The following is a 27,563-nucleotide window of genomic DNA, read 5'->3' as shown; positions in this document are numbered from 1 at the left end:
GCCTCTCACCACACGTTACACTGGGGCTTCTGAGGCACCCAGAGCCTGGGAGGTGGGGGATGCTCAGCAGGACCCCCAAGTCCTTCCCAGGGCCACAGCCCCAGGTGAAGGGGAGATGCTTAGTCTGGAGCAGGTCTGCCTGCCCACTGCCGAGGGCTCCCTTGCAGACCTGGGCCTCCTTCAGGGCACTATCCTTACCGTAGCAGAGGTGCAGCCCCACCTCTAGTCCCCCACAGGGACAAAGGCAAACACCCCAGCCCTTTACTACTTCTTTCCCATCTCCCGTCTCACACCAGTGGGTACCTGAGACCAGCCAGTACCACAGCACTAAGCACCAGGCAAGAGGAAAGTGGTGAAAACCACCTCTCCCAGCCCCTCCCTGTAATTTGCTAAATTGCTGGCATACAGGAATGTTCCAGACTTTCGGTAATTCTCCAGAGAAGGCTTTATAAGAGTGGGGAGACTCAGGGGATTAGGTGGTTTTTATCTAAAATCATGCAGGAAGTTTCCAACAGAATTGAGGACTAGAACCCTGATGTCCTGACTTCCCCTCCAGCAGTTTTGTCTTTCGTGAGTGAGGTCTTGTTTCTTCTGCCTGGCCTCCCATGCACTTACCTGTATGAAGGGATTGGCCTTTACCAGAACGTGCTCTAATGTGAAAAGGCAAGAGGTGAGGGAAGGCGGTGGGACCGTGCAGTGATGTGCTTGAGAAAGAGGCTGATGTGTGGGATGGCAGCTCCAGTCACCACGTGCACACACACGCGGGGAAGGGGAGGACTGGCGTGGGGTGCCGCCCTGTGGTGTGCAGCTGTCCAGACAGGAGCAGGGGTGCCTGGTCCACTCCCGTCAGTTCCTCCCAGCAGAAAGCCGACATGCACAGTGAGGGGTTGTACATGAAGCAACACCGCATGGATCTATTCTGTAGGGCACCGACACCAGACCACACACAGAGGACCAGCAGGAGAGCCACCGTCCCCCCAGGACTATCCCCGAGGGGAGGCACAGCCATTGGCCATCCCTCCCTGGGAGAGGCCTGCGGTTCTGTGAAGGGGTAGTCCCAGGCAGGCTGGAGGGACCAGCCGCTGGGCTTGCGAGGAGCCTTCTAGAGCCAGGTTGGGCTTTCCCACAGGCTCTGTCCTCCTCTTTCTCGCATCGAAGGCGGATGGGGTATTAGGCCCTCCCTCTGAGGTTCATGGATCCTCATGAGAACAAAAGGCTCAGAAGGGAGCAGCAGTAGGAAATCTGTGCGTGAGGCCTTGGGTCTGGTGTTCGTTTGAGTCACCATCTGGTTTCTTTCTGGTACCGGGCACAGGCCAGTCTTCCCATCTGCTGGAGTGGCTGGCTCTCCGGAAAGGGTCTCAAATGTGGGCTCACTTCTTCCCCCAAAGAGATCATCAGGTCCAAACAGGCTTTATTCCCCCCAACCCGGTGACATTCAGGTGTTGGCTGGAGGCGGCTCTGATGCACAAGTAATTACATTTGCACAGACACACACGACACAGACAATGGATGGAGTCGCTCTGGTGCTCACAGAGGAGCCCGCACACCAGGACACCGCCACATGCAGACACACAGGGACGCACGGCAGAAGCAGGCAGGCGCAGGGCGCAGGCATGGCCCCAGCCCGTGTCCGCAGTCTGTGCCGGGCCCCCAGAGTTCGCTCTCCTTCAGGCAGGGGCTGTTGCTGGGAAAAAGGGGCTGGGACGCAGTCCACCACAGACAGGGAGGCGACCCCACATGCGACGACGGGAGCTTCGGAGGGAACTTCTGGGAGAGACCCTTCAGCAGGAGCCCAGCAGTGCCCTCTGCTGGGCATGGTGGGCTGGTGCAGCAAGGAAAGGGAGGCCTCTGGCCAGGCTGGAGGCCACAGAGGGGGGGGTGTGTGTGTGTGTGTGTGTGTGTGTGTGTGTGTGTGTGTGTGTGTGTGCGCGCGCGCGCGGCAGGTTGGGGAGGGCATCTGTCTCAGGGTGAGAAGGGCTGAAAAAGAGAGGCCTCACTATCTGTGCATGTTTCTGGGGGTGACTGGTGTACCAGAAACTTCCATCTGGAATGCCAGTCTTCCTAACCTCACCCCCAGGTTCAGGCAGGCTCACGGGGCACCTGGAGAGGTGGGCTGCAGGAAGGATCTGTGGCTCCCTTGACCCCCAGTGCAGCCTGCCACAGCGGGGACATGCGAGGGGAAGCCATGCAAGCCGTGTGCTGAATTCTTGCTTTCCTCTCGGTCAGCTGCTCCCGAGAGCAGTTCCCTAAGCCTGGGTGACAGCCTCCCAGGCTCCCTGCACAGACCCCACGGGGTCCTAAGGGGCCTGCTCCAGGTAAGGTCCTGAAGTGCATGCCCTAGGCCTCTGGCAGCTGCTGTCTTGGGTTCTCCCTGTCCCTTGAGCCAGGCCTCTGGCTCATCCTCCTTTCCTACAAGTTGGGGGGCTGACCTCTGTTACTCAAAGCCCTGGAATTCGCCTCAATTTTGCAGGCTTCCTTCAGGTCCGTTCTTGCCCCAGAACCAGCTCCATATCCAGACTCACTGACCCACAGGCCTCAGGCCGGGTCGGTGGAAAGAGGAGAGGGCTCTGCACCGGGGGAAAGAATCACCCACAAGGATGGGTACCCCCACTTCACCACTGAAGATGCCTGAAGTGGGGCAGGTGGGATGGGACAGCCGAGTGGTTGGTGTGTGTGTGAGTGTGGGTGTGTGTCTGTGGGGGTGTGGTGTGTGTGCGCATGTATGTGTGTGTGTGGGGGGGGAGGTTGTGGTGTGTGCATGTGGGTGTGTGTGGGGTGTGTGTGTATGTGTGTGTGGGTGTGAGTGTGTGGATGTGTGGGTGTGGTGTGTGGTGTCTGTGCATGTGGGTGGGTGTGGTGTGTGCATATTTGTGTGTCTGTATGTGTGTGGTATGTATGGGGTTGTGTGTGTATGGTGTATGTATGTGGGTGGTGTGTGTGGATGTGTGTGGGGGGTGTGGTGTGTTGATGTGTTCTGGAAGGAGTTGGAAAATGGGGAAAAGGACGGTGTACAGAAATGCACTAATCGTCTCTGGCTAGTGTTTCCCCTCATGTAAATGGTGATATATTTATACAATAAAATTTATTAGATTAGATAAAAGAAAACTAATAACGTCATGTCACTGGGCTGGCCTGTTTCCTCTGTGCTGTGGGGAGGAGTGGAGGAGGCTAGTACGCTCATGAAGAACACCTCAATGAGGACGTAGCCTGCTCTGCTGGGAGGTGGCTGCAGGGATGTGGGGAGGATAGAGGGCGGGGCTGCGCCAGCTCATCTCGCCTTCGCCTGGGCTGAGCCTAGTATGGGTGAGAGGGCTCTGGCTGCAGTGACTCCCAGGAACTAGACAAACGAGACCAGAGACTGACCGGGGATGTTCTCTCGGTGGCCGCATGGTGGGAAACCGGAGCCTCCCCTGCTGTCTCGCCTTCCTCCTCTTGAGGCCTAAGGAAGACACAGTCTCTCTTTAGAAACAAGCACCCCTCTGAGGCCAGTGCCTCCTTCGAGGCCTGGCTTTTCACCCGCGCCCCCAGGGAGGAGCACCAAATAGCTCCCCCTCCAGTCAACCGCCAGCCTGGACGGTGCTCAGCAAGGAGCCGCCCAGAGACTTCTTCGGAAAAGCCAAGGCAGATTCTTCAGAAGGGAGTCAGGTTCCAGGGAGAACGGCCTGTGGGGCCCCGTGTTCAGGTGGCTCCGAGGCGGGGCCTCGCCTGGCAGCCACTGCTCCCAGCCCCCTCCTCCCGCACCAGGCCTTCAGCCCGCCCGTGACTGGGGAAGCAAAAGCTCCTCTGCCCTCATGCTCAGGCACTCTGGGCCTTCCTGACAAGGGTGCCCAGTGTGAGAGGTCAAATGCAACTGGTCCCAATGTCAGGTTTCTGATGAAAGGCACCCCCTACTCCCACCTGGCAGAGCACTCAGCTCTCTGGACGCACGGCCACCACTCACCCAGTCTCCTCTGCGGGTCTCTCTGCAATCTGGCGTTCTTTCAGCTCAAGCTAGAGGAGAAGGCCCAGGGGTCAGAGCAGCCACAGAGGCGAGTTGTGTTCTCAGACGATCTCCCTCTGGACGCGGCCCTGCACCCCCACACGCCCTGGCACTTGTTCCTTCTAGAGTCAGCCCCTTCTGTCCTTTGCATTTGGAGGTCAGTGCTTCCTGCCACTTGTCTTTCCTTCCCATTGTCCCTGCTGGCCAAGCCTGTCACACCATTCTAAGTACCTAACAACTGGCCTGGAGTCCTTGACATGAGACCCCTGGGGGCACAGCTGCCACCCTCCTGAGCCTCCCAGCACTGTTCCCTGCTCACCGTGGTGGGCTTCTCCAGGGCAGCAAAGCGCTCTGCCCAGCTGGCCGTGGACTTCTCAAAAGCCTCATGCCTCTTGATGAGCTTCTCCACACTGTCCACTGTGTGTCCAAAGTCCCCGCTGGCCAGGTAGGGCTCCTGGGCAATCAGCCACGCCTCAGCCACAGAGGCATCCCTCGAGAACTGGCACACCTCCAGCACTGCCAGGGGGAACAGGACACAGACCCCCCACAAGGCCCAGGGCCTGTTAGCACCCAATCGTTCACTCCTGATCGGAGGCCAGTGGTCAGGCAGGTGGCCTGAATAGGTGTCCCTAAACCACATGGATACCCTTGCTGCCCGCAGCCACCCCATTCCACACTGGGCCCCTAACCCATCTTCACAATAGTTATATTTTTTTAGAGGGAGGGCTTCAATCTGTCACCCAGGCTGGAGTGCAGTGACGTGATTATGGCTCATGGCAGCCTCAGCCTCCTGGGTTCAAGTGATCCTCCCATCTCAGCCGCCCATGTGGCTGGGACTATAGGTGTGCACCACCATGCCCAGCTAATTTTTGTTGTTGTTGTAGATAGGGTCTCCCTATGTTGCCCAGGCTGGTCTCAAACTCCTGAGCTCAAGCAATCCTCCTGCCTTGGCCTCCCAAAGTGCTGGGATTATACATGTCACCCACCATGCCTGGCCCAATAGTTATATTTTTTAAACTATATTTTTCAGTAATTAGAACTCTATTTTGAAAACAAAATGTATTTTAGATGTCTCTGAGAAGGAGTCTTCTGCCTTGAACATTCTTCCCAGCCCTTGGCCGTCTCACATGATGCTGGACGAGTGGCCAGGGACCAGTTGGCCCTTCCTGGCTCACAGCTCCTTCCTGAGTGGTGGCTTTTCCCCACCTCTCATCAGCACCCAACTGAAGGAGGAAGAGCCTGTTCTGTGCTTGACATTCCTCATGAGGAATGTCTGGGATTCATGACAGCCTTACCCCAACCCCTCCCCCAGACCCCCAACCCCTCCCCCGGATCTTCAACCCCTCCCCCAGGCCCCCAGCCCCTCCCCCAGGCGATAGGTCTGCAGGCATACCCGCCCGGGCATGAGGCTGGGGGCGAGTGGGGCAGAGGATGGGCAAGGAGTGGGGGCACGCTGGGTGGTTAGGGTGAGGCTTCCAGCAGCGTGTCCACTCTGGCCTTCTGCCTGGACCACTGAGGCCCCTGGCCCCAGAGCTTTGCTGAAGAGCAGTGCTGTGGGGGGCTCCTCTCTAGGCAGTAGTGAAAATCCACCCATTGTGGCACCTCCCCATTCCCCTACTCCCACGGGGGTACTCCTGCCCCTGGGCCCTGGCTCCAGGGCTGTACTCACACATGCGGAGCCGCTCCCAACGGGCCTCCCACTTCTCATTCATCTCTTTCCTCCTGGACATCACCTGCTGCAGTTTCTCACGGATCTATGGGGAGGAAAGGGAGAAAAGCTCAGGCTTGGCTCACCCTTCCCCATCTGAGGCAGTGCGCAGATGGGTCCTGCAAAGAATGCCAGGTTTGGTCCTACAGTCCTGGCTTCAAGTCTTGGCCCAACTACTAGCCAGCTGTGTGGCCTGGGGCAAGTTATTTAACCTCTCTGAGGCCCATGTGCCTCTCCTATTAAAGGAGGTCACTAACTCCAAAGTGTGTGCACCTGTGGGTGTTAGGCAGGTTATGAGCCTGCTCTCCTTTACTGAGTGGCCAGCTCCTTAAGGCAGGGAGTGCGCTTGCTGGGGCTCCAATCCCCGGGCCTGTGTGTAGCCCCGATCTCCATGAGTGAGAGCAAGACAAGCTCCTCGGAAAAGCAGCAGCTCTCATCTGCCTCCCAGGAGGCTGCCTGGCTGGCACAGTGGGGACGGAGATGGAGGGGCTCGCCTCCATCCTTGCAGTCCCCTCACCTCCTCTGAGGCCTGGTGCTGCCGCTGCAGCAGGGACTCGCCAAGCTCCAGGCAGGCACTGAAGTTCTTGCTCCGGGTTTCAATCTCTGCATTGATGCCCTGGTGATACTTCATGAGCAGTTCCACTGAGGAGACATCCCTGGGGGACAGGAGGACAAGGGAAGAAGGGAACTCTGGGTCACTCTGGCCTGCCTCTGTGTCCCAACCAGAGGGGCCCACCTCCCCCTGCCTGTGGGAGTCTGACCCTGCTCCCTCCTCTCTCAATGGCCAGCCAGGGGGTCCTCCACCAGCCCAGCCCCAGCAGGAACACAGATGCCCTGGTATCTTCCATTGCTCAGTGGCCAGAGCATGGGCAGTGGGTACAGAAATCCCCAAACAAGCCTGGGAATATTACTGGGCAATAAAAAGGAATGGGGTACTGACTGATGCTACAACAGGGATGCATCTTGAAAACATTATACTAAGGGAAAGAAGCCAGTCACAAAAGACCACATATTGTATGATTCCATTTATATGAAATGTCCAGAACAGGCAAATCTAGAGAGACAGAAAGTCGAGTAGTGGTTTCCAGGGACTGGGAAGAGAGGGGAATGGGGAGTGACTGTTAATAGGGGCAGAGTGATGAAAATCTTCTAACCTTAGATTGTGGGGATAGTTGTGTAACAGCGAGTATATTAAAAACCATTGAATGATACACCCTAAATGGATGAAGTGTTGTATGTGAATTATATCTCCATAAGGATGTTAAAAGTAAGACCATCAGGACAGACACCCTAGGGGCAATCGGATGGAGATGGATCAGCAATAACTGATGAAGTGACACAGACTGGGCAGTGGTCTGATCTCTGCAGGGGCTCTCACTGCCCACATGCCTGACTCCTCCTCTCATGGATAATGAGCTTCTTCCTGAGTTTTGGGGGAAGGGCCCCCTCACATCCCAGGGCTGGGAGAAGAATGCGCAGTCTTAGACCTGCCCAGCTTTGGACATGTGAGTTGCTTATTTTCACTGTCAACCATGGTCACTGTTCCCATTAGAGAACCTGAATGACAGATGTCTCTCGCTCTACACTCAGGACTCTCCTGACTCTGCAGCAATTGGTCCTCCCAGTGGAAGCCGAGCCAGGCCATTTCTGCCTGGATCCAGCCTCAGGCCTCAAGTGTCCCCCAGGGATTTTCATGGACCGATAGTCCAGGACTATCCCTTCACGGAGGAGCCACAGTGCAGCACCCTGGTTGGCCGGGCTCTTCTGGCCTGGAGAGGAGCTGCCTTTGCCTCGAGGACGCTCCCCTCACCTGGGCCTCTCCTGGGTCTCGATCTGCCGGATGATGCTCTCCATCCAGGAGAGGAGGTCACGGGCCATGCTGAAGAAGCGGAATTTATCTGCCGTGTCCACTAGCTGGGTCCGGCGCCCGGCACAGGCATCGAGCAGCGCCTGCCACGCGGCAGACACCTCCTGCTCCTTGTTCTGGATGGCCTCTGCCTTCTCCCCAGCATATGCTGTCTGCAGACGGGTGGCCACGTCCTGGAACTGCTGCACCTGTGGTCAGGCAAAACCAGACATTGTTCCCTGGACATTGCTCCCTAGGTGCTGTGGGCCTAGGACTGGAAGGGCAGCTACCTCCTCCTGGCCTCCCTGCCCAGGGCACTGCTGGAAGGTAGAATCTTCAGCCTCCACCCAGGGGCTGCTGTAGGAGAAGGCTCCTTGCTTTGACACCTCTGCCTACCCAAGATACCTCTTGAACTTTGTGAAGGTTTGGGAGTGAGAGGAACTCCATGCCCTTTGATCTCCTCAACAATACACTAATGAGAGGAACTACATACCAGGCACTGTTCTAAACACTTTCTATTGATGAACTCTCTTTGTCTTTCCAACAAACCCATGAAGGAGGTACTATTACTATTGCTGTTTCTGAGATGGGGAAAACGAGGTAAAGGGAAACTAAGTAACTGGTCCAGGGTCCTTCACACTAGTAAAGGGGTACAGCTGGAATTTGCACCTTGCTCCTGAGTCCCCGTTCTTAACCACTCTGTGTGCTGACTCTCCAAGGAAGGGGTCGCACCAGATCCCCTGATTGAGGCTGGCCTTGGGGACAGTGAAACCTCACTCCTAAGACCTCAGTGGTGCTACACCTATCTCAGGGGCCCTGGTATCCCCAAACGCAACAGCCACACACCAGGCCCTCCACTCCAGCTGGAGGACACATCCTTAAGAGGTCCCCTTTTGGATGAACCAGGGGCCCAGCCTACCCTGGTGTTCTGTCCCCAAGCCCTGCTGGGCTGGCCTGGGATTGCACAGCCAGCCTACCTCTCCCTGCTGCACTGGAAGCTGGGGGAGCCCTCAGCAACAGGGGCCCCCTTGAATTTGCCTTTTCTATCACACCAAGGTCTGGGGGACCCTACGGATCTGCGGAGGGCACTCCAGTGATGGGGCAGGGGTCTGAACAGTAGAACTTGGGGGCTCTCCAGCTCCCATGTGGAAAGGCTGAAGTGCCCGGTGGCTAAGTATGTGGGGTCTATAGCTAGACTGCCAGGAGCCCTGGCTCCACTGCATACCTACATGTTCCTGGGAAACTTGTGAGACTTCTACCCCTCCCTTTTCTCATCTACACAGTGCAGGGAATATCAGGGAATATTAGTAGCTGCCTCAGAGGATGGCCATGAGGGTCCAGCGGCTACATACATTGCCCAGAAGAGCACCTGGTGCTAGAAAAGTGCTGCACATGTGTTCAGTAATAATACTGTACAACTGGAGAAACTGGCCCGTATAGTATTATATGCACTGGCCTTTTGTAGGATTCAGTTTAAAGAATGACTTCCGAAGCTAAGGAACATCTGAAAGCCACTGCTCCCTGTCCTGAGCTCCTGGCTATCTAAGGAGGCAAAACCTCCTGGCATCCATCCTAGAGGTTTCCCTGCTGACAGCCAGGTGGGGACTGACACCTGGGGCCCCTGGATGTTGGTGGCAGGTGGGCGGCAGGGGGCTGAAGGTACCTGGACACCCAGTAGGTGGAGCTCCCGCTCGAAGGCCGTGTGCACCCGGTGGAAGGATTCGGCCGTGCTGGCGTCCAGCCCCACATCCTCGGGCAGCTCTCGGTGCTTCTCGTCGATGAGGCCCAGGATCTCGGCACCCGTGTAGAAGTAGCGGTGCAGGTCATAGGAGGCGGCCAGCAGCTGCATGCGCGTGTCAATGAGCTCCAGCAGGTCTGCCCACATCTCGTTCAGCCCGTCCTTCCACTCGGCGATGGTGGCCGCCTCGCTGTGGCCCGCGTCGATGAGTCGCTCGATGAAGGCATTCACATTGTCCACCCGCTCCTGCCCAATCGCCCCGGTCTCCCGGGCAAAGTCCCGGAACTTGTCCCGCAGAAGCTGGGCATGGGGCAGACAGAAATGTGGTTATGGGGGGCACAGGGGTTACAGGTGTCACCAGCTTAGCCGAAGACTTTCCCAGGCAGCGACTGCAGCTCCGGGAGCTGCGCTCTCACACCTTCCCCAGGACAGGCCTGCACCTGCTGGTCCTGCCTCACACTGGGGAGGTCACATCCTGTGCAGCGCTGTGTCTTGAGTGAGGGCTGGCTGTGTCTACTGCATTAGAGAAAGACAAAGACAGCAGGAGCTGTGCCTACTCACAGTCACGTGGTCAAAGTCTTGCCCCATTTCCGGGGAAGAGGCCACCAGCTCCTTTTCTGAAATCCACTGCTCCAGGTCGTCGGTCTCCCGCTTGAGCTGGAACAGGTGGTACATGTTCTCCAGCTTGCGCTTGCGCTCTTCTGCCACATCCTTCAGCCCTGCGTAGTGCTTGTCCACTTGCCCCTGAAGCCTGATGATCTGTTCCCTGGAATTCAATACCAAGAAGGCCCTCAGAGACAGCAGCCATGAACCCAGAGCAGTGGCTCGGGGGAGCCAACGTACGCCGACCACAGCCCCCTGGCAGGGATAGGTAGGGAGTGAAGCTCTGGAGAAATGACAGGGGCTTTGCTGGGGAAGAGCTGGGGAGAGAAGGGGCCACACCCTAGCCTCAGGGGATGACACACTGTGCCCTGGAATTCTGTCCTGGAGGGGTGCCTCCCGTGGTGCCCCTCACTCTGGCAAGCTTACAGGGACAAGTGCAAATGGGGAATGCCTCCATCGTTCTTCCAGAGAGGCTGGGGGAGCAGCACTGCTTGAGCGGGGCTCCTGCAGCAACAGCTCTGCTCAGCCCTCCAGGGAGGGGAAGGACGTACTAGGGGCCCAGACACTGTGGCTCCCAGGGAAATGTCTGGGGTGGCTGCTGGGGACCCATAGTGGTGGGCACCCTAATGGCAGCTGAGGACAGGGCCGTGGCTGGGGGCAGTGTGTGGTCTGTGGGCTTCCATTTATGCAGGATCCACAAAACCTCGCAGCCCAGGTGGGCACAGGTTTCCACCTGCACTCCTATGTCATGGTTCTGCCCGGACTGTGAAGTCCTGGAGACCTTCTGGACCATAAAAATAAAAGCTAAAGTAGTCTTCAGTGTCCCTTAGCATATTGTAACCCTTCAGAAAATCGGTGCTTTCAGGTCACCAAAAGGTAGTTTTGCTAACCTATTCTCTGATCATTTTGCAAACCAGGGCCTCGTTGGCCCAGCTGGAAGTGACTCACACAAAACCAAGGCATAAAATGAAATTGGATCCATCACCAGTCCCGCAGCAATTTTCTCCAGCCCTATTTGATGGGAAAACTGTTTCCATTTTCCTTTTAAATCTGAAGGGACATTGGCTGGTGGGCCCCGGTTCGATCCCCATCTCCTGACCGTGTCACCCCAGGGAGCACACGCACCCCTCAGGGTGGCCTGCAGACAGTAGGCCCTGGGCCCGGCTGGCCAGTTGCTTGATGTTCCGGCCGTAGTCCTCCACTGCACGCTGCTGCCGCAAATGCCGCTTCAGCATCACGATGGCGCCCTCTTCATCCTAGGAGGCAGCAGACGGTCAGCGCCAGAGCTCAGCCTGGCCATGATCTCTCCCTTTGTAAGTTGGGCCCCCGCTCCTGGAGGTGCCCGAGGGAGGAGGGGAGCAGGCTTGTGGGACACCCGCAGATAGCCACACATGCTTCCTTCCTGCCTTTCTGATTTCCCAGCAATGCCCGTGCCCTACCTTCCTCTCCGGACTCTCGCGATTGGTATCCGACATACACCCTTCCTTTTGTGTCCTAACCCCTGTCCTCATGAAAACATCCTATATCATTCCAGCTTTGAGAGACCCCCACCTGTCACCTCTCACCCCATCTCTTTCATAGCAGTTCACCAGTACAGAATCCATGGTAAAGAAAAGTAGAGAACCCTTGGGTTAGAGCAAACCTAAGTGGGTAAACATGAGGCACCTGGCTGCAGTGTGTGCCCTGCAAGGGTGGGTTCAAGGAGGCACCAAGGGAGGGCAGGGAGTCTGTGGGTTCCTTGTGCCCCTCCCCTGGCCTCACTCCTCACACAGCTGGACTCACAAGGCTCCCCACCAACAGCCAACCTCAACTCTTCCTCTCTGCCTGGGCACCCTGGCTGGTATCCCCTGCCCGAACAGACCTTGGGGGTCTCATCGGAGATGACGTAGAGCTCCTGCTCGCCAATCCAGGCCTCAGCCTCGTCCGCATCCAGGTAGTACTGCTGTGCCTCGTTGGCATCCCTCAGTCGCTGCAGCCTCTCGGCCGCTGCCTCCCGCAGCTTGTCCCAGGAGCTCTGCAGGTGCCCCAGGCGCTCCTCAAGGTCCTGGCAGTCGATCTCCGCTGCCTCCACCAGCTGCTGCCCTCTCTGCAGCACATCCTCAACCCGCGGCGTATGGCCCAGAATCTCATTCTGCAGTGTCTGTGGCCAGAAGGAAGGGCTCGGGGTAGGGCCTTCCCACCATGGCGGGGAGGCTGCTTCTGCAGTGGCAGCACAGCTCTGACACCCTTGGTCCCTCTCACCCCCTGTTGCTAGAGCAGAACAGGTGATGGCGATAAGAACTACCAAGGACCTCTTGTGGGCTGCTAAGCACCTTACGTGCACCATTCTTTCACCCTCAGGTGGCCTGCTGAGATAAGCATGTGGAAACCGGCATGCAGCAGTGAAGTCACTCAGTGGCAGAGCTGGATTTGAACACAGCTCCACCTGACCTGGAAGCCTGTGCTCTTGACTGTCCCCTATCTTCCTATGCTTCAGCAGAGCTTGATTCCTTAGATGTATGTGTTGGAAGGAAAAGAAAAATGGCCTTTTTGATACCTTATTCTAACAGCTTTTGCAGGATTTATGCAGGATCATTTATGCAGGATCTGCCCAACCCAGCAGCTCAGGTGGGCACAGTTTTTGCCTTCCATCTAAAAGAACAGGTGACAGCAGCCCCTTGCTTACAGTCTCAGCTTTTGTTTTGTTTTTCCCTACTTCTATTTCTCAAATCTTTTGTGAGCTTTGCATTAGTCCCTGTTTGAGCCTTTAGTCATGAACACAGCCTCTTCCTCCCACCCTGGTGGCTGGTCACCTTTTTCTTCAGGAGGCCCTGACACGTGCTACTTGTTTTCTGGGTCCTAGAGGTTGGGCTAGCTGCTGCTTGTGTGTGGGCTCCTGAGCTCCATATACCTCACTAACTGTTTCTTCCCTCTATATATAATTTTCCTGTGGCCTTTAAAATTGGAAGGCAGGGGCCAGAGCAGCCCACGTGAGCAGCACAGTGATGGCCAGCATTTAAAATATATACAAAATAACCACATCTACAAGTCACATAACCTGCTGAAATGCATTTTTACACTTTATGCTCAGAACCTCAATTTTTACAATTTCCAGTAGTCTCTGCAGTTGCATTCAAACAACCCATGTTTTCAGCTCCATTTGCTTGTTTACTCTGAGATCTTATGACCTCTGCATGGTGCCCTGAAAATTAATTTCTTTTTTTTTAAGATAGGGTCTCACTCTAGTCACCCAGGCTGGAGTGCAGCAGCACAATCGCAGCTCACTGAGCCTCAATTTCCCAGGCTCAGATGATTCTTCCACCTCAGCCTCCCAAGTAGCTTGGACTACAGGTATGTACCACATCTGGCTAATTTTTTGTATTTTTTGTAGAGATGGGGTTTCGCCACGTTGCCCAGGCTAGTCTCAAACTCCTGGGCTCAGGCGATCCACCTGCCTCGGCCTCCCAAAGTGCTGGGATTACAGGTGTGAGCCACTGGGCCCGGCCTAAAAGGGTATTTCTTTCTTTTTAAGCAATTACTTTCTAGTATCTGTGCAGGGTACTTACGTTTAAAGTCGTCTTCCCTATCTTCATTCATTCAACAACTATGTATTAAGTTCTTTTCTATGTACCAGACCCTGCTCTAGGTAATAGGGACAATATAGAAACAAGAGAAATGAAAATCCCCTCACTCTAAAGCTTACAACCTGGTAGAGGAAATAGAAGGTAAACATGCAAATAAGTGAATAAACAAAGGCTGGGCCTTCCTCCCTGGGGGCTATGAGGAAAAGACAACAGTGGGATGAAGAATGTCTGCTGCAATGTGGCAGGAGCCACTTTAGCTAAGGGAGTCAGGGAGGGCCTCTCTGAGGAGAGGACACTTGACCATGACACGAATGATGGGAGGGAGGCAACCACAAAGAGATCTTGGGGTGAGTGTTCCTGGCAAGAGGACTGAACAAGTGCAGAGGCTCTGGGGTGGACATGAGCTGGGACCGTCCAAGGCCACAGAGAGGCTGGAAGAGCTGGAATACTGTAAAGGAGGGCAAAGTGAGAAGAGCTGAGATTCAGAAGCAGGCAGGGGCCAGATCAGGCAAGACTGGTTCTTAATCCTGATTGCCCACTGAGTAATCCAGGGAAATAAATGCAGCTAGGGGCCTACCCCCAGAGATTCTAATTCATCTGAGGTGAGACCTGGGCATTCATCTGTCTAAAAGTTCCCTAGGTGATTTGAGTGTACAGCCAGGGGTGAGAACCCTTCATGTAGTACCTTGTGGAATTTGTTCTAATTGCAATGAATAGCCCTGGGAACAGTGGTCCCCAAGTGGAGTCCTGAACCAGCAGCATTACCTAGGATCTTGTTGGAAATGCAAATTATCAGGCTCTATCCCCAGAGCTTGATGCAGTGGATCTGGGGGTGGCACCTGGTTAAGTTGTGTAAACTCACCCAGAGGGCTCGTTAAAGGAGTTGCATATTGGAGTTTGAGAACCATTGCAATAGAGGGTTTTAAGTGAGGAAATGATAAAATTGGATTTATGGTTTAGCCAGGTGAGCCTAAAATAGTCTTCACTAGGGCAGTCACACTCTCCCAAGGGGCTGCCTTTCCCTTCTTGGTTAGGGGAACCCCATCCATATTTGTCTTGCCCTTTTCCTAAAATAGCAACTGCCAGCCAGGGGAGTTAAAAACCTTTGAACAATAACACTTATAGAGGCTGCACAGAATCAAAAATCCTAGTGTTGGAAAGACTAGAGTTGGCTCATTTTACAATTAAGGAAACTGAGGTCCCAAGGATACCGTGTCCTACCAGCCTTCCACCTTTAGCTGAAGGTTGTGGCATTAACTGAGGCTAGATTTCTATCATCTTCTAGCCCAGGTCCCTGCGTGTGGCTTCTGGAGCCTCTGCGACTAGATTGTGTCAACCAGAAGCAAAGGGCCTAAGGCAGCTTTGAAGAAACCTCTCTGAATATAATCTAGGCCTCTGCACTGCTGCTGGGCTCAAATGGTCCTGTGAGCAGATGTCAGCTGCTGCCAACTTGGGGGAAGGGAGTGCTGTCTGCCATGACCTTCCTTCCTCAAGGAGCTGCAATACTAATGGGGCACTCTGGGACATGTCACTTTTATCTGGGATCTAAGTTCCTGGGCTCTCCTTGCTGACCCAGAGAGCATGCAGAGGGAGGGTCTCTCTGTCCAAGAAGAGTCAGTGGCCATTCCCCTGGCCGCTGGGACCCCACACAGCCAGCTTCCTTACATGATTCAGGCTCCCACTGCAGCCCCGACCCAAGAGGAAGTGCTTGGCATCTGCTCACATCCAGGATCCTGACCAGGGCCACAGGAGTTCCCAACCAGGGCTAAGCAAGCGCCAAAAAGCAGAGGGATGTTTGCTCCAAGGGCTCAGAGTCCAAAGTTAGTGGCTTCCTAATGGAATTTGAGCCCCACAAGTATCCTCATATATCGAGAGAAATGGGGCCTACTTACCCCGAGGACACCACACATGCCAAGCTCAGCCCTGGAAGAGGGGCAAGGCAGTGTTGTGGGAGAGAGACCAGGAGTTACTGCCCTCCTCTCAGGCAGACCACTGGATACACTGAATACAGAGCTACTGAAGCACATCAACCTCCAGGCCAGGCCCCCGAGATCCTGCATTCACCTGTGCCTGATGGAGGCTGAATGGCCCTGAATCCCCAAGTACCAGGATTCTTCCCTCCTCTGTGATCCTCCCAGAATTTGCTCTGTAATCACAAAAACCTGCTCTTTCTGCTGTAAGATTACCAATACGGTTTGGAGACCCCAAAGCTACCAAGAAGAACAATAATCTGCTGTTGCTAGCCTTCTGCAGGTCAGGGCTGGGCCTACCCCCGTGGGGCCAGGTAGGGGTGAGGAGGGGTGGGTGGGGCTGGTGAGGTGAGGCAGGACTCACCTGGTTCTTCTTCATGAACAGTTGCACAGTTTGCAGATTAGTGCCATAGTCGGCTGACTGGGCAAGAGGCAGCCTCTCCTCCACCCAGAGCTGCAGAGACCAGAAGGCAGGGGAGAGCTGATGACAATCGTGGCCAACCTTTCCCGAGTGCTCACCACGGGCAGGGCAGAACTTTGCTGGCAGTGTCTCCCCAGTTCCTCCCAACACCCCATCATGGTTTTGCCCCCATTTTATAGATAAGAATATTTGGGGATTTTGAACTGAGGTTCCAAATAACTTGCTCCTAGTCAGACAGTGGGAAGGTAACATAGCTGGATCTTGAACCCAAGTCTGTCTGACCCCAAAGTCCATGCTCTTCACCGAGCAATACTAGCAAGTGAACGGTGCATTTCCAACAAAAGCACTGGCTTGAGCTTTCCATTTAATGTAATCCTCACAACAACCCTATGAGATAAGGGGTGAGGTGACCAGTCATCTGCTGCCAAAAATTGCTCTGGGCAGCAGCCAGCTACTCTGATGGCAGCTGGTGGCTCAGCCTCAGAGGGTAGGGAGCTGTGGCCCACGCACCGTCTCATCCTCTAAGTCCCGGCTGATCTGCAGCTTGGCTCTGGATGATTCCAGCTGCTTCTTCCTCCTCCCCAGGGGTTCCAGGAGGTCCAGGAACCGCTTCTCGATGCTCAAGTCTGCATCTCCGCCCTCCTCTTCCATTGAAGGCACCTGGGCAAACAGCTCCCCCAGCTCCTCTTTCCGCACATTCACTTGGTCCTCCACTCGCTGAGACACAAGGGGACGGTGTCAGCACCAGCCTTGGCACCTGCACAGCCCCTCCATCTTCTTCATTCATCTGCATCCCAACCATCCTTTAAGGCCCAATTTGAGCTCAACTTCCTCCAAGGAGTCTCCTTGGATGCTCCCAGTCATCTTTCCCTCCTCTGAGTGCCTGTTCTGTTTCTCATGCATCCTTTTGGGTCTCTGTCCTACCCACTGCAAAAGGGGTTGGAGATGGATTAGAAACCAGGAGACATTTTTGCATGATAAAAGCAAGTCCAGTTAAGAGGAAGAGTAGGAGTGCTTGCTTTAAAGTTTCAGATTGTGCTCAAAGAAATCAGAGAAGACACAAACAAATGGAAAAACATCTCATGCTCATGTGATAGGAAGAATTAATATCATTAAAATGGCTATACTGCTCAAAGCAATTTACAGATTTCATGCTATTCCTATCAAACTACTAATGACATTCTTCAACGAACTAGAAAAATTATTATTATTATTATTTTTGAGATGGAGTTTTGCTGTTGTTGCCCAGGCTGGAGTGCAATGGTGCAATCTTGGCTCACCGCAACCTTCGCCTGCCGGGTTCAAGTGATTCTCCTGCCTCAATCTCCAGAGTAGCTGGGATCATAGGCATGTGCCACCACACTTAGCTAGTTTTGTATTTTTAGTAGAGACAGGGTTTCTCCATGTTGGTCAGGCTGGTCTCGAACTCCTGACCTCAGGTGATCCACCCGCCTTGGCCTCCCAAATTGCTGGGATTACAGGCATGAGCCACCGTGCCTGGCCTAGAAAAATTATTTTAAAATTTACATGAAACCAAGAAAGAGCCTGAATGGCCAAGGCAATCCTAAGCAAAAAGGACAAAGCTGGAGGAATCACATTACCTGAATTCAAATTATACTATAAGGCTACAGTGACAAAAACAGCATGGCATTGGTACAAAAACCGGCATATCAACAATGGAACAGAATAGAGAGTCCAGAAATAAGGCCACACGCCTACCACCATCTGATCTTTGACAAAGCTGACAAAAACAAACAATGAGGAAAAGACTCCCTATTCAATAAATGGTGCTGGGAGAACTGGCTAGCCATATGCAGAACATTGAAGCTGGGCCCTTTCATTAGACCATATACAAAAGTAAACTCAAGATGGATTACAGACTTAAATGTAAAACCCAAAACTATAAAAAGCCTGGAAGACAACCTAGGCAATATCATCCTGGACGTAGGAATGGGCAAAGATTTCATGAAAAAGACACTAAAAGCAATTGCAAGAAAAGCAAAAATTGGCAAATGAGATCTAATTAAACTTAAGAGCTTCTGCACAGCAAAAGAAACTATCAACAGAGTAAACAGACAGCCTACAGAATGGGAGAAAATATTTGCAAACTATGCATCTGGCAAGGGTCTAATATCCTGCATCTGTAAGAAACTTAAACAAATTTACAAGAGGAAAACAAACAATACCATTAAAAAGTGGGCAAAGGACATGAACAGACACTTCGCAAAAGAAGACACACATGCAGGCAACAACATATGAAAAAAAGCTTAATATCACTGATCATTAGAGAAATGCAAATAACCACAGTGAGATACCATCTCACATCAGTCAGAATGGCTATTATTAAAAAGTCAAAAAATAACAGATGCTGGTGAGGTTGCAGAGAAAAGGGAACCCTTATACACTGTTGGTGGGAGTGTAAATTAGTTCAACCATTGTGGAAAGTGGTATGGCAATTCCTCAAAGAGCTAAAAGCAGAACTACTATTTGACCCAGCAATCCCATTACTGGGTATACCCAGAGGAATATAAAACACTCTACCATAAATACACATGTACACTTATGTTCACTGCAGCACTGTTCACAATACCAAAGATAGTGACTCAACCTAAATGCCCATCAATGACAGACTGGATAAAGAAAATAAGATACATATACACCATGGAATATTTCGCAGCCATAAAAAAAGAACGAGATCATGTCTTTTGTGGGAACATGGATTAAGCTGGAGGCCATTATCCTTAGCAAACTGATGCAGGAACAGAAAACCAAATACCACATGTTCTCACTTATAAGAGGGAGCTAAGTGAGAAGAACTTATGAAAACAAGGAAACAACAGACACTGGGGTGTACTTGATGGGGGAGGGTAGGGGAAGGGAGAGGAGCAGAAAAGATAACTATTGGGTATTGAGCTCAAAACCTGGGTGATGTAATAATATGTGCAATAAACCCCCATGACATGTGTTTATCTATGTGACAAACCTTCACATGTACCCCCAAACCTAAAATTAAAAATAAAGGTGTCAGATTGGCTTCCACGGATCCCTTCTATCCTAACACTCTGAGTCTACAACCCACTCACGTGCCTTCAGCTTAGCCAACATCCGATTGACACTGGTCAGGTCCTTGCCCGGGTCGTCTGACCGCAGCTGGTCCTCCATGGCGCTGATCCACTTGTTGAGGTCAGCATGGGTCTGCAAGCGCAGGTCGGAGCTCCTGGCAGCCGAGAGGTGCTGGGTCTTCTCCTTTGTGGTGGCCTGCAGCTCATCCCAGAGCCGGTGCAGGGCTTCCAGCTTTTGGGACACCAGGGCTGTAAACTGGGGCTTCTCATCCATCAGCTGCTTTCCTTCCTAGGGGCAAGAAGGAGGAGAGCTCACATTCTGGGCTGACTGGGCCTTGGATCAGCCCTGCCCCTGATGGTTGCAAGAGGCTACCCAAGAGGAGGTCAGTAAGGCAAAGAATCTTCATAGAACGTGGGTAAGACTCAACTGAAATGGACTCTGAATCCCCAGCATTAGCAGGGGTGTCCAACCTTTTGGCTTCCCTGGGACACTTTGGAAGAAGAATTGTCTTGGGACACACATAAAATACATTAACACAATAGTTGATGAGTTAAAAAAAAAAAAAAAGCCTGTGCATAATTTTCATGATATGCACCACCATAGATAACGAAAAAGTCCTCATATTCAAAGGGTTAGACACCACTGGTAGGGGAAGCTGGGCAGGGAGAGCAGTGCTGGGGGCAATGACTCAGGGAGACTGCAGCACGGGAGTTGCAGACAAGGGTCAGCTGCTGCGAGAAAAAGGATTCCAGATCCGTCCAGGTACAGCCAGTGCAGAAACTGCCCCATGAGTTCCCGAGGTTGTGCGCTAACCTTCGCTGACCTCCTTCGGTTACTGAGGTTGCCTTGCCTGCTTTTCATCTGCATAGATGTATCATTTTTGGGTAGGCATAGTGTGATAGAAATTGGACTTAGGAATCTATATCACTAATAATAGTGTTTTTTGTTTTTTTTTGAGACAGAGTCTCTCTCTGTTGCCCAGGCTGGAATGTAGTGGCACAATCTTGGCTCATTGCAACCTCTGCCCCACAGTTTAAGCCCTTTTGTGTCTCAGCCTCCTGAGTAGCTGGGATTACAGGCGTATGCCACCATGCCCAGCTAATTTTTGTATTTTTACTGGAGATGGGATTTTGCCATGTTGGCTAGGCTGGTCTTGAACTCCTGACCTCAGGTGATCTGCCCACCTCAGCCTCCCAAAGTGCTGGGATTACAGCTGTGAGCCACCGTGCCTGGCCTAATAGTTAATATTTATTGAGTGTCTCATAATTGCCAAGTACTATGCTAAATGTTTCATTTGTCTTTAAGTATTTAGTGCTCACAACTCCACTGGGAAGGTCCTATTATTACTCTCATTTCATAGAGGAAGAAACTGAGGCACAGGGAGGTTAAGAAGTCAGTCTGATCCTAGGGCTCCTTTTTCATGGACAGCCATGGTAGAGACGAGCAAAGGTAGTGATTTCCACATCTAATTCCAGCCACATTTGGACTTGTCCACTGGGCAAACTCACTACAGAGGAGTCCCTTGGTTCACCATCTACAAGGCGTGGAAACGACCACTCCCCAGTGGTTCTGCCCATCCAAATGATGAGGATTAATGGCTCCCCTGGACCACCGTGATCATCTTGCCTATTCCTCCAGCCCTGTGCAGGACAGTGCTGGAGCCCTGGTAAGGGCAATGGAAAGCAAACATTAATAACTGCTGTCCTGGCACTGGACACTGAAGCTCTAACTACATGTCCTCAGTGTCCTGGGCTGTCTCCAGATTCAGGTGACCCAGAGGAGGCACTGATTCTGACCAGGTGTACTAAGACTGACTATATCAGGAGCTCTGAAGGTTTAGCTACTATTTAGAAAAGTTGTTCGCTGCCACGTTCTGTATTGTCAGCAAGCTTTAGGACAGGGTCCACACCCTGGGTGAAGCCCATCCAGGCAAGCCTATCTGAGCAGAGCACCCCCCGCCACCCACTCACTTTACTTACCGCATCGATGTTCTCTAGCCACCCTTCATGGGAAGCCAGCTCTGCCACAAATGCCTGGTGCTTTAGCCATTTATTGTGAAGGTTTCGTGCTTCATCATAGGAGACATCCTGAGATGTCAGCAGCTTGTCGTTGATCCAAAGAGTGAGCTGTGTGCATAAAGAGTGGGCTGACTATCCCTGAGTATATTTCTTTGGCAGGGCAGAACCTGCTGCCCATCCCTGGCTGCAGAAGGAGAAGGCCATGGGGAGGAAGTGCAAGCACAGAAGAGAACTCATCTGCAGTTCTGGATCCCTCTGTACCAGCACAGGCAACTTTACCCATGACAGGCCAGGGCTAAAAGGTGGGCAGAGATGCATCTTCCCCACTGGAGTGTGTGTGGTGTGAGACCAGGTATACTTTACTCTTCTCTCCATATTTTGAGGACCTAGGACAGGGCCTAGCATATTCTAGGAACCCAACGAGTGTTTACTGGATAGGTGGATAAATCCATCCTTTGGCAGTAGGGTGAGAGATCCTTGATAAACACAGGAAAAAATGTTATTTGAGGAAGAAGCCAAGGACAGAGGTCAATGAAAACAAAGTTGTCTGGGCTAAGAGAAAAGGAGTATGACAAGAAAGAAGTCAGGGAAAACCCCATTCCATGTAGAAAGTACTGTCAATGGAGGGACCTGGGAAGGCGGATTAAAGACCTTCCTTGCACAGCTGGCCCCAGGTTGAGTAAGGACCTTCTGAGCCAGCAGTTTTCCAACTGGCAGGTTTGTTTAAAATGTTCTTTCTCTGTCTCACCCCTTAAAGTTCTGATTCATCTGGCCTGAGTGGGACCCAGGGGTCTGCTTTAACTAGGACCAGTACTGGCTCCATAATCTGCAGGGCCCAGTACAAAATGGAGTTGTTCAAAAGCATGAAGAATTTCAAGATGGCAAGAGTAGAGCATTAAACTGAGCCCAGGGCCCTTCTAAGCTAAGCACAGGGTGTGACACAGGTCACACATCCTTGAAGCTGGCCCAGACTGGGTCCTAGGTGATTCTAAAATAGACTGTTCCTAGACTACTCTTAAGAAACTCTGGCTTAGACTTGGCAGGTTAAAGATGACTTTTCAGATTTGAAGAAAAAAAAAAAAATAGTGCAACTGAAGATTCTAGAGGATGACCCAATTAAGTACCCAGAGGTCCCCACTCATGGAATCCCACAGCTCTTGAGCTAGAAGGGATCCCTGTAGACTTCCCGCCTTGAGGGCACTCTGCTTCTAGAAAGGAATCTCCAGGAAAGCAGCCGCTCCTTGCTGGAACCTCACCTCCTGGCAGTTTTGGAGGAAGTTCTGTAGCTCCAGGTTGTCTCTCAGTAGGACAGAGGCCTCCTGGGCCTTCTCATTGTTCTTCCTGTGCCTGGAAAGGAAGCCAAAAGCACAGTCACAATAGTGCCGAGCTTGGGGTCCTTGCATGGTACCACTACCCCCGTGTGGCTCTGGGGGCCTCGTGGCCCTGGGGCCCAGGAGTACCTGTCCTCAATCAGCTGCACCTTCTCCTTGATCTTGTCTGAGTATAGGTTTCCCTCAGCTACCAGCTTGTTTCCAGAGTCCACAGGACTCAAGACCTTATCCCGGTTGTTCTCCATAGACCCCAAGAAATCCTCAAACTTCCGGATCCCAGCCTCTGCAGCTTCCAGGGAGTCTGGGGGCTCCAAGTGAGCCAGAGTGTATTCCTGTTGGAACAAGTTTCCAGACAAGGCATGAAGACACACGGAGGAGGTGATGAGCACACCTACCAAGCAGGAGCACCACGTGCAGCCACACAGGCCACGGTATGAATGAGCCCCCTAGAGTAGTACAGGGAGGAGGCACTACTCCCCAGGCCTTGCCCCCACCCCTACCCCAGGGGCACGCAACAAACAGTGTGCCTAAAGCCACATGGAAGGCTAACCACCCAGGGCAAAATGCGCTTCTCTAGCCTCTGACAGACCCAAGAACAAGGTGTAGTTTGGGACACAAGGCTGGAAAAGGCACCTAATGAGAAACAAAGATTTCCCCCATGAGTGAATACAGAGTACAAGACAAGAGTAATGTGGTCCCTGAGCCTTATGGCACTTTTGTGGACTCACCACAAGAGCTACTGCCCTGAGAGACCCGCCTGTCCCAGCCCTGAATACCTGATTGCTGAGGATGGCTTCAGCCTGCTTGGCATCTTTCTGGAACTCCTGGAAGCCAAGGCACTGAGCAAGGGTGTGGCTGCGGCTCTCCCACATCCTGCCCAGGGCATCCCAGCCAGTATCCAGGCCCTCCAGCCGCTGGCCCAGAAGCAGATACTCTGGGTCCGTCTGGCCTTGGATCACTTTCTCCCCAGACTCCTTAACACGCTGGTAGCTGTCTTGGTGCCTGTCAATCTCATCCTTGATACCTGCATGCTGCTGCAGGAGCTGCTCAGCCTCTGGGAGGGATTCGGGCATGTCCTCAGAGGCCACAGCCTTCTGGGTGATGGAGAGCCAGGCCTGGAAGTCATCCAGATCCTGCAGGAATGCCTGCAGCTGGCTGACTTCCCCCAGCAAGTCCTCCTGGCCCTGCAGGGCTTGCTGCAGGCCCTGCCACAGCTCCTCCAAGTGTTTTTGCCACTGACCAATGTCCTCCTTCTGCTCAGGGTGCGAATCCATCAGCTGCTGGGACTCACGCTCCAGGGCATCCACACGGGCCTGGATGGCGGCCACGTCGCGCTCCAGCCCTGACAACTTCCGCTGGATGGCGATGACACCTGCCAGGTCCCGCCCCAGGTCTTTTGTGGACTCCACTACCTTTGTCTTGTCCATGATCCACTTGCTGGTCTCCTCGCAATCCACGCAGTAGTTGTGCACTCGGAGGGCTGAGTCCACAGCCTCCCGCCGCTTCGACACCAGGGTCTGGAATGCCTGCCACCTGCCGGATGGGGACACAGCCCGGAGGAGAGAGACACCTTCTCCCTTAGCTTTTCCCATAGGAGACCCTGACCCCTTCCCACAGTTCCCGCAAGTCTCCCCCCACAGACTTTGTATGATAAAAAGAAAAAAAAATCTACCCAACAAAGTGTAGATGAGCAAAATTCACTTATCCAATTTTACTCAAGACATATATAACTGTCAATTCGACCTTTTGATCAGCACGGGGCAATTAATGATGTGATTCCAACCATAAGTAAAGGAACATGAAAGCAAAGCCTATGCATGTAGTTGGATTTCAGGCAAATATACGATTTCCCCAGAGTTTATGAAATATCAAAATCATTAAAAGGCTCAAATTAACTTCAAGAATGCTTCAGGACACAGGGTCCCCAGCTGCCCTAGAGGAACCATGTAAATGCCCAAGGCCACATGCAAAGTCTCCTAGGGACTGAAAAAGATCACCTTGGATCTAAGAGAAAAGACGCCCTGGTTAAAAAGAAGAGGAAGAAGAGGAGAGGGAAGAAGAGAATGAGGAGGAATAAGCTGTGATGATAATTTAAATGACTAACAAAATCTTAACCTTCGAGCGCAGTGTTGCTATGAAATACAGAAATGTGCTAAGGTCTGGTGGATGCCTGGGGGCCTGGGGTCAGTCTGTAGTACACAATAAGCCTCTTTCAAAGAGCTGCCCATCAGCCAGGCCAGACCACTAGGGACACTGCCCGTGGGCCTAGGTTCACTCACTCTGCATCACTGTAATTTGCAGGCTGAATGCTCATTCTCTAATCGAACCCATCTTTCTCGAACACCCACAGGGGTATAAGGCATTTTGTTGGCCTTTGGGAGAATACAGACATAACCAGACGTTGCCCTGTGGGATGTATGATTTAGAGAAATATTCAGACAAGCTCACAAATAACATAGCATAAAGTTTCATGTGCACAGCACCTAACAGGCAGAGAGGAGGATTAAGGGAGCTGGAAGGAGCAACGGGGTGACAGTTGCTCACATGACCTCCACACAACCCATCACTGGACGCAAAGCCCCAGTCAGTGAACACACCCCCAGTGCCTCCACTGGAGTGATCAATTAAAGGATGGGACCAAGTCTCTCATTCATCTTTGTCCTCTGCCTCAGGGGATGGAGACTGACGGACTAGGAGATGGACTGGGCAGAGGGCGCTGTTGTGCATTCAAGGTGTGATAACAGCAGCCAGTGTGATTTGAAAGGTCTGCAGAGAGATATAAGAGACAGGCTGGGAGAGACCAGGGATACGAGAGAGGAGAGAGAGCCTGCAGATTTCTCGGCTCCCATCCCAGACCATGAAGACCCCGTGCTCTGGGGATTCCATGCCTGTCTGGCACACAGATGGTGCTCTAAGGCTGGGAAATCAAGAGGTTTTCTCCAAGTTTGTTTGAAACCCCTGGAATTGACAGGGAAGTGCTCCTGGGAGAGGGTCTGGCTGTGTCCCCAGGCAAGAGGCCCCATAGTGATTTTCCAGGCCTTTACTGGAGTGGCCTCACTGTAGCCATTGGGTGGAGGCCACATGAAGATGCACTGGAGCTTGGGTCTAGTCTGCTTCCCAAACCTACACTTTCCCCCCTCCACTGCATTGTCTTTGAGATGGAGGAGGTTGATAGAGCCACTCTAGTTAGCACTGGTCAGGTAACACCAAGAGTCCAGGTTTGGTCCTGGGCCAGGTTTTTCTTCAACTGGAATGCATATGGTGAAAAATGATCACACATTCATCAAGTGTTTGAATGACTCACACATAAGCTTGGCAGAAAAATTTTAGTTTTTTCCCAGTTCACTCATGTACTAAGCATTTATCAAGCAACTCTCAGTTGCCTTGTGGCAGACACTGACCTAGGCACTAGGGATATGGCAAAGAACTATGCAGGCTGGGCTCAGTGGCTCACAGCTGTAAATCACAGCAATTTGGGAGGCTGAGGCCGGAGGATCTCTTGAGCCCGGGAGTTCAAGACCAGCCTGAGAAACACAGTGAGACCTCATCTCTACAAAAAAAAACAAAAAATTAGCTGGGTATAGTAGTGTGCATCTGTAGCATTAGCTACTCAGGAGACTGAGATGGGAGACACTTGAGCCTGGGATGCTGAGCCTGCAGTGAGCCAAAATTGCACCACTGTACTCCAGCCTGGGTAACGGAGTGAGATTCTGTCTCTATAAAAAATTAATTAATTAATAAAGAACAATGCAAAGTCCTTGCTTTCATTCAAGTGATTAGAGACATAAACAAGTCTATAATCCATCAAGTGGTGATAAGTGCAAAGAAAAAATAAAAGAAGGTAACAACATAGAGGCCAAGGGGGTCATTGAGAGGAAGGATGTGCTGCTTTCAATGGGGTGGTCAGTGGAAGCCATGCCAATAAGCTGACATTTGAGCTGAGACCTGAATAAAAAGAGTAAGCCAAGGGCATAGCTAGGAAAATAATATTCCAAACAGCAGGAATCCCAAAAATGTATTAGGTGTGCAAAGCCCTTGGGCAATATAAATAGATACAGGTCTTCATTTGCTTACATAGTCTAGTAGGAAAGTCCTTGGGGACAAAAATAATTAGAATATAAGATAGGATGTGAAGCTGAAAACCAGTACAAAGGAGGAAAAGATGGCTTTTCATCTGGAAAACTGGAAAGCAAGTGACTTGGACTGGCCCATGCAGAGACAGGATTTACAATATGTAGAGGGAGGGAGAATGCACCCTGAGGGAAAGAACCGCAGAGGCACGAGGCGACACTGGGAGTGGAGGTATAGAATGGGCATTGTTCTGAAAAATAATTGAAAAGCTATACACGGAAGAGGAACCAGGATAAGTTTGACATCTCTCAAGGGCAGAGCCAGAATCGGTATGTAGACATTTCAAGGAGGCAGATTTCCACTCAATGGAAGAGCAAACTTTTTAACCAAAGAGAGTTGCCCAAAAATGAGATAGACTGCAGGGTGAGGGAGTGAGTTCCCCATCACTGGCTAGACTGGGTGACTTCTCAGATCCCTTTCAACTCTCAAATTTAATTTCATGCCTCAGGTTTTTTTCTCACTTAAGGATGGCTGGTACCTTGATATTTTTCACTTGGGGATGGGGCCTGTTTTAGGGGTCTGTAAAGATAAACATTCTCAGACTATAGTTCATTGTTGAGGTGATGAGTTGTTCCTCTCAGGAAGTTTCTCTGGTTTAGACCTGCTCCAGTTTCCTCAATTATGCAGCAATTGCAATAATCTCTACCACCTCCTACCCACCAACACACACAAACTCATTACCTACAAGGCGAAAGAAGAGGGAAGAGGTATTCTCTTCCTTTATAAAACATCAGATTGACAAAGGAATCTCCTGAACCGCACTCTCCAGCTTGGGCTGCTAAGACAATCATCCCATTCTAGTGGCTCTAAAGAATTCCCGTCATCGCTGCCTCCCCTTAGGCCCCCAGTGAAGTCTCCACTGTGCTGATCCCTTTCTTTACAATGGAGTCTTCCCTAGGCCCACCTCCCAGATTGCCTCAGGCAGAGCAACGCTCAGGCACAAGTGTGGGGAAGGGGCTGGGGTAATGGGGAGGTGGTGAACACGTGGCATTGCATGTGCAGGACCCAGGGTAAAGACAGGGAATGCAGGCATTTGCGGTGTCCTCAAAGATCCTCCAGGAACTCATGGCGATTTCACCCCACACTGAAAGCACCCTCTCTCTAAAGGCTCCTCGGGGCCTGTTTTTTGTTCTGGCCACAAAGCTTGCTTAAGCCTCCCTGCTAATTCTCCTCTTCATTCAAGCCAGCCTCA

The 27,563-nt window shown here is 52.2% G+C and overlaps 1 protein-coding gene across 2 annotated transcripts in view; it reads right to left on the bottom strand.

Moving 5' to 3' along the window:
• SPTB (spectrin beta, erythrocytic) overlaps positions 1 to 27,563 on the bottom strand; it is a 129,561-nt gene that overhangs the window by 12,551 nt on the left and 89,447 nt on the right. For both annotated transcript variants that reach the window (XM_058429419.1, XM_058429420.1), the window contains exons 16-32: positions 23,017 to 23,773; positions 22,370 to 22,572; positions 22,166 to 22,256; positions 20,871 to 21,017; positions 18,912 to 19,179; positions 16,339 to 16,541; positions 15,772 to 15,861; positions 11,736 to 12,014; positions 11,000 to 11,130; positions 9,833 to 10,037; positions 9,197 to 9,571; positions 7,498 to 7,742; positions 6,205 to 6,343; positions 5,649 to 5,733; positions 4,299 to 4,495; positions 3,941 to 3,990; positions 3,364 to 3,439 (exon numbers count right to left, since the gene is read on the bottom strand). In XM_058429419.1, coding sequence (XP_058285402.1) covers positions 3,364 to 3,439; positions 3,941 to 3,990; positions 4,299 to 4,495; positions 5,649 to 5,733; positions 6,205 to 6,343; positions 7,498 to 7,742; positions 9,197 to 9,571; positions 9,833 to 10,037; positions 11,000 to 11,130; positions 11,736 to 12,014; positions 15,772 to 15,861; positions 16,339 to 16,541; positions 18,912 to 19,179; positions 20,871 to 21,017; positions 22,166 to 22,256; positions 22,370 to 22,572; positions 23,017 to 23,773 — 3,541 coding nt within the window. The remainder of the gene's footprint in view (positions 1 to 3,363; positions 3,440 to 3,940; positions 3,991 to 4,298; positions 4,496 to 5,648; positions 5,734 to 6,204; positions 6,344 to 7,497; positions 7,743 to 9,196; positions 9,572 to 9,832; positions 10,038 to 10,999; positions 11,131 to 11,735; positions 12,015 to 15,771; positions 15,862 to 16,338; positions 16,542 to 18,911; positions 19,180 to 20,870; positions 21,018 to 22,165; positions 22,257 to 22,369; positions 22,573 to 23,016; positions 23,774 to 27,563) is intronic.

The sequence above is a fragment of the Hylobates moloch genome, unplaced genomic scaffold, assembly GCF_009828535.3.
Source record: "Hylobates moloch isolate HMO894 unplaced genomic scaffold, HMol_V3 SCAFFOLD_16, whole genome shotgun sequence".
NCBI classification, from domain to species: Eukaryota; Metazoa; Chordata; class Mammalia; order Primates; family Hylobatidae; genus Hylobates; species Hylobates moloch.
This window is presented reverse-complemented; position numbering and strand designations above follow the sequence as displayed.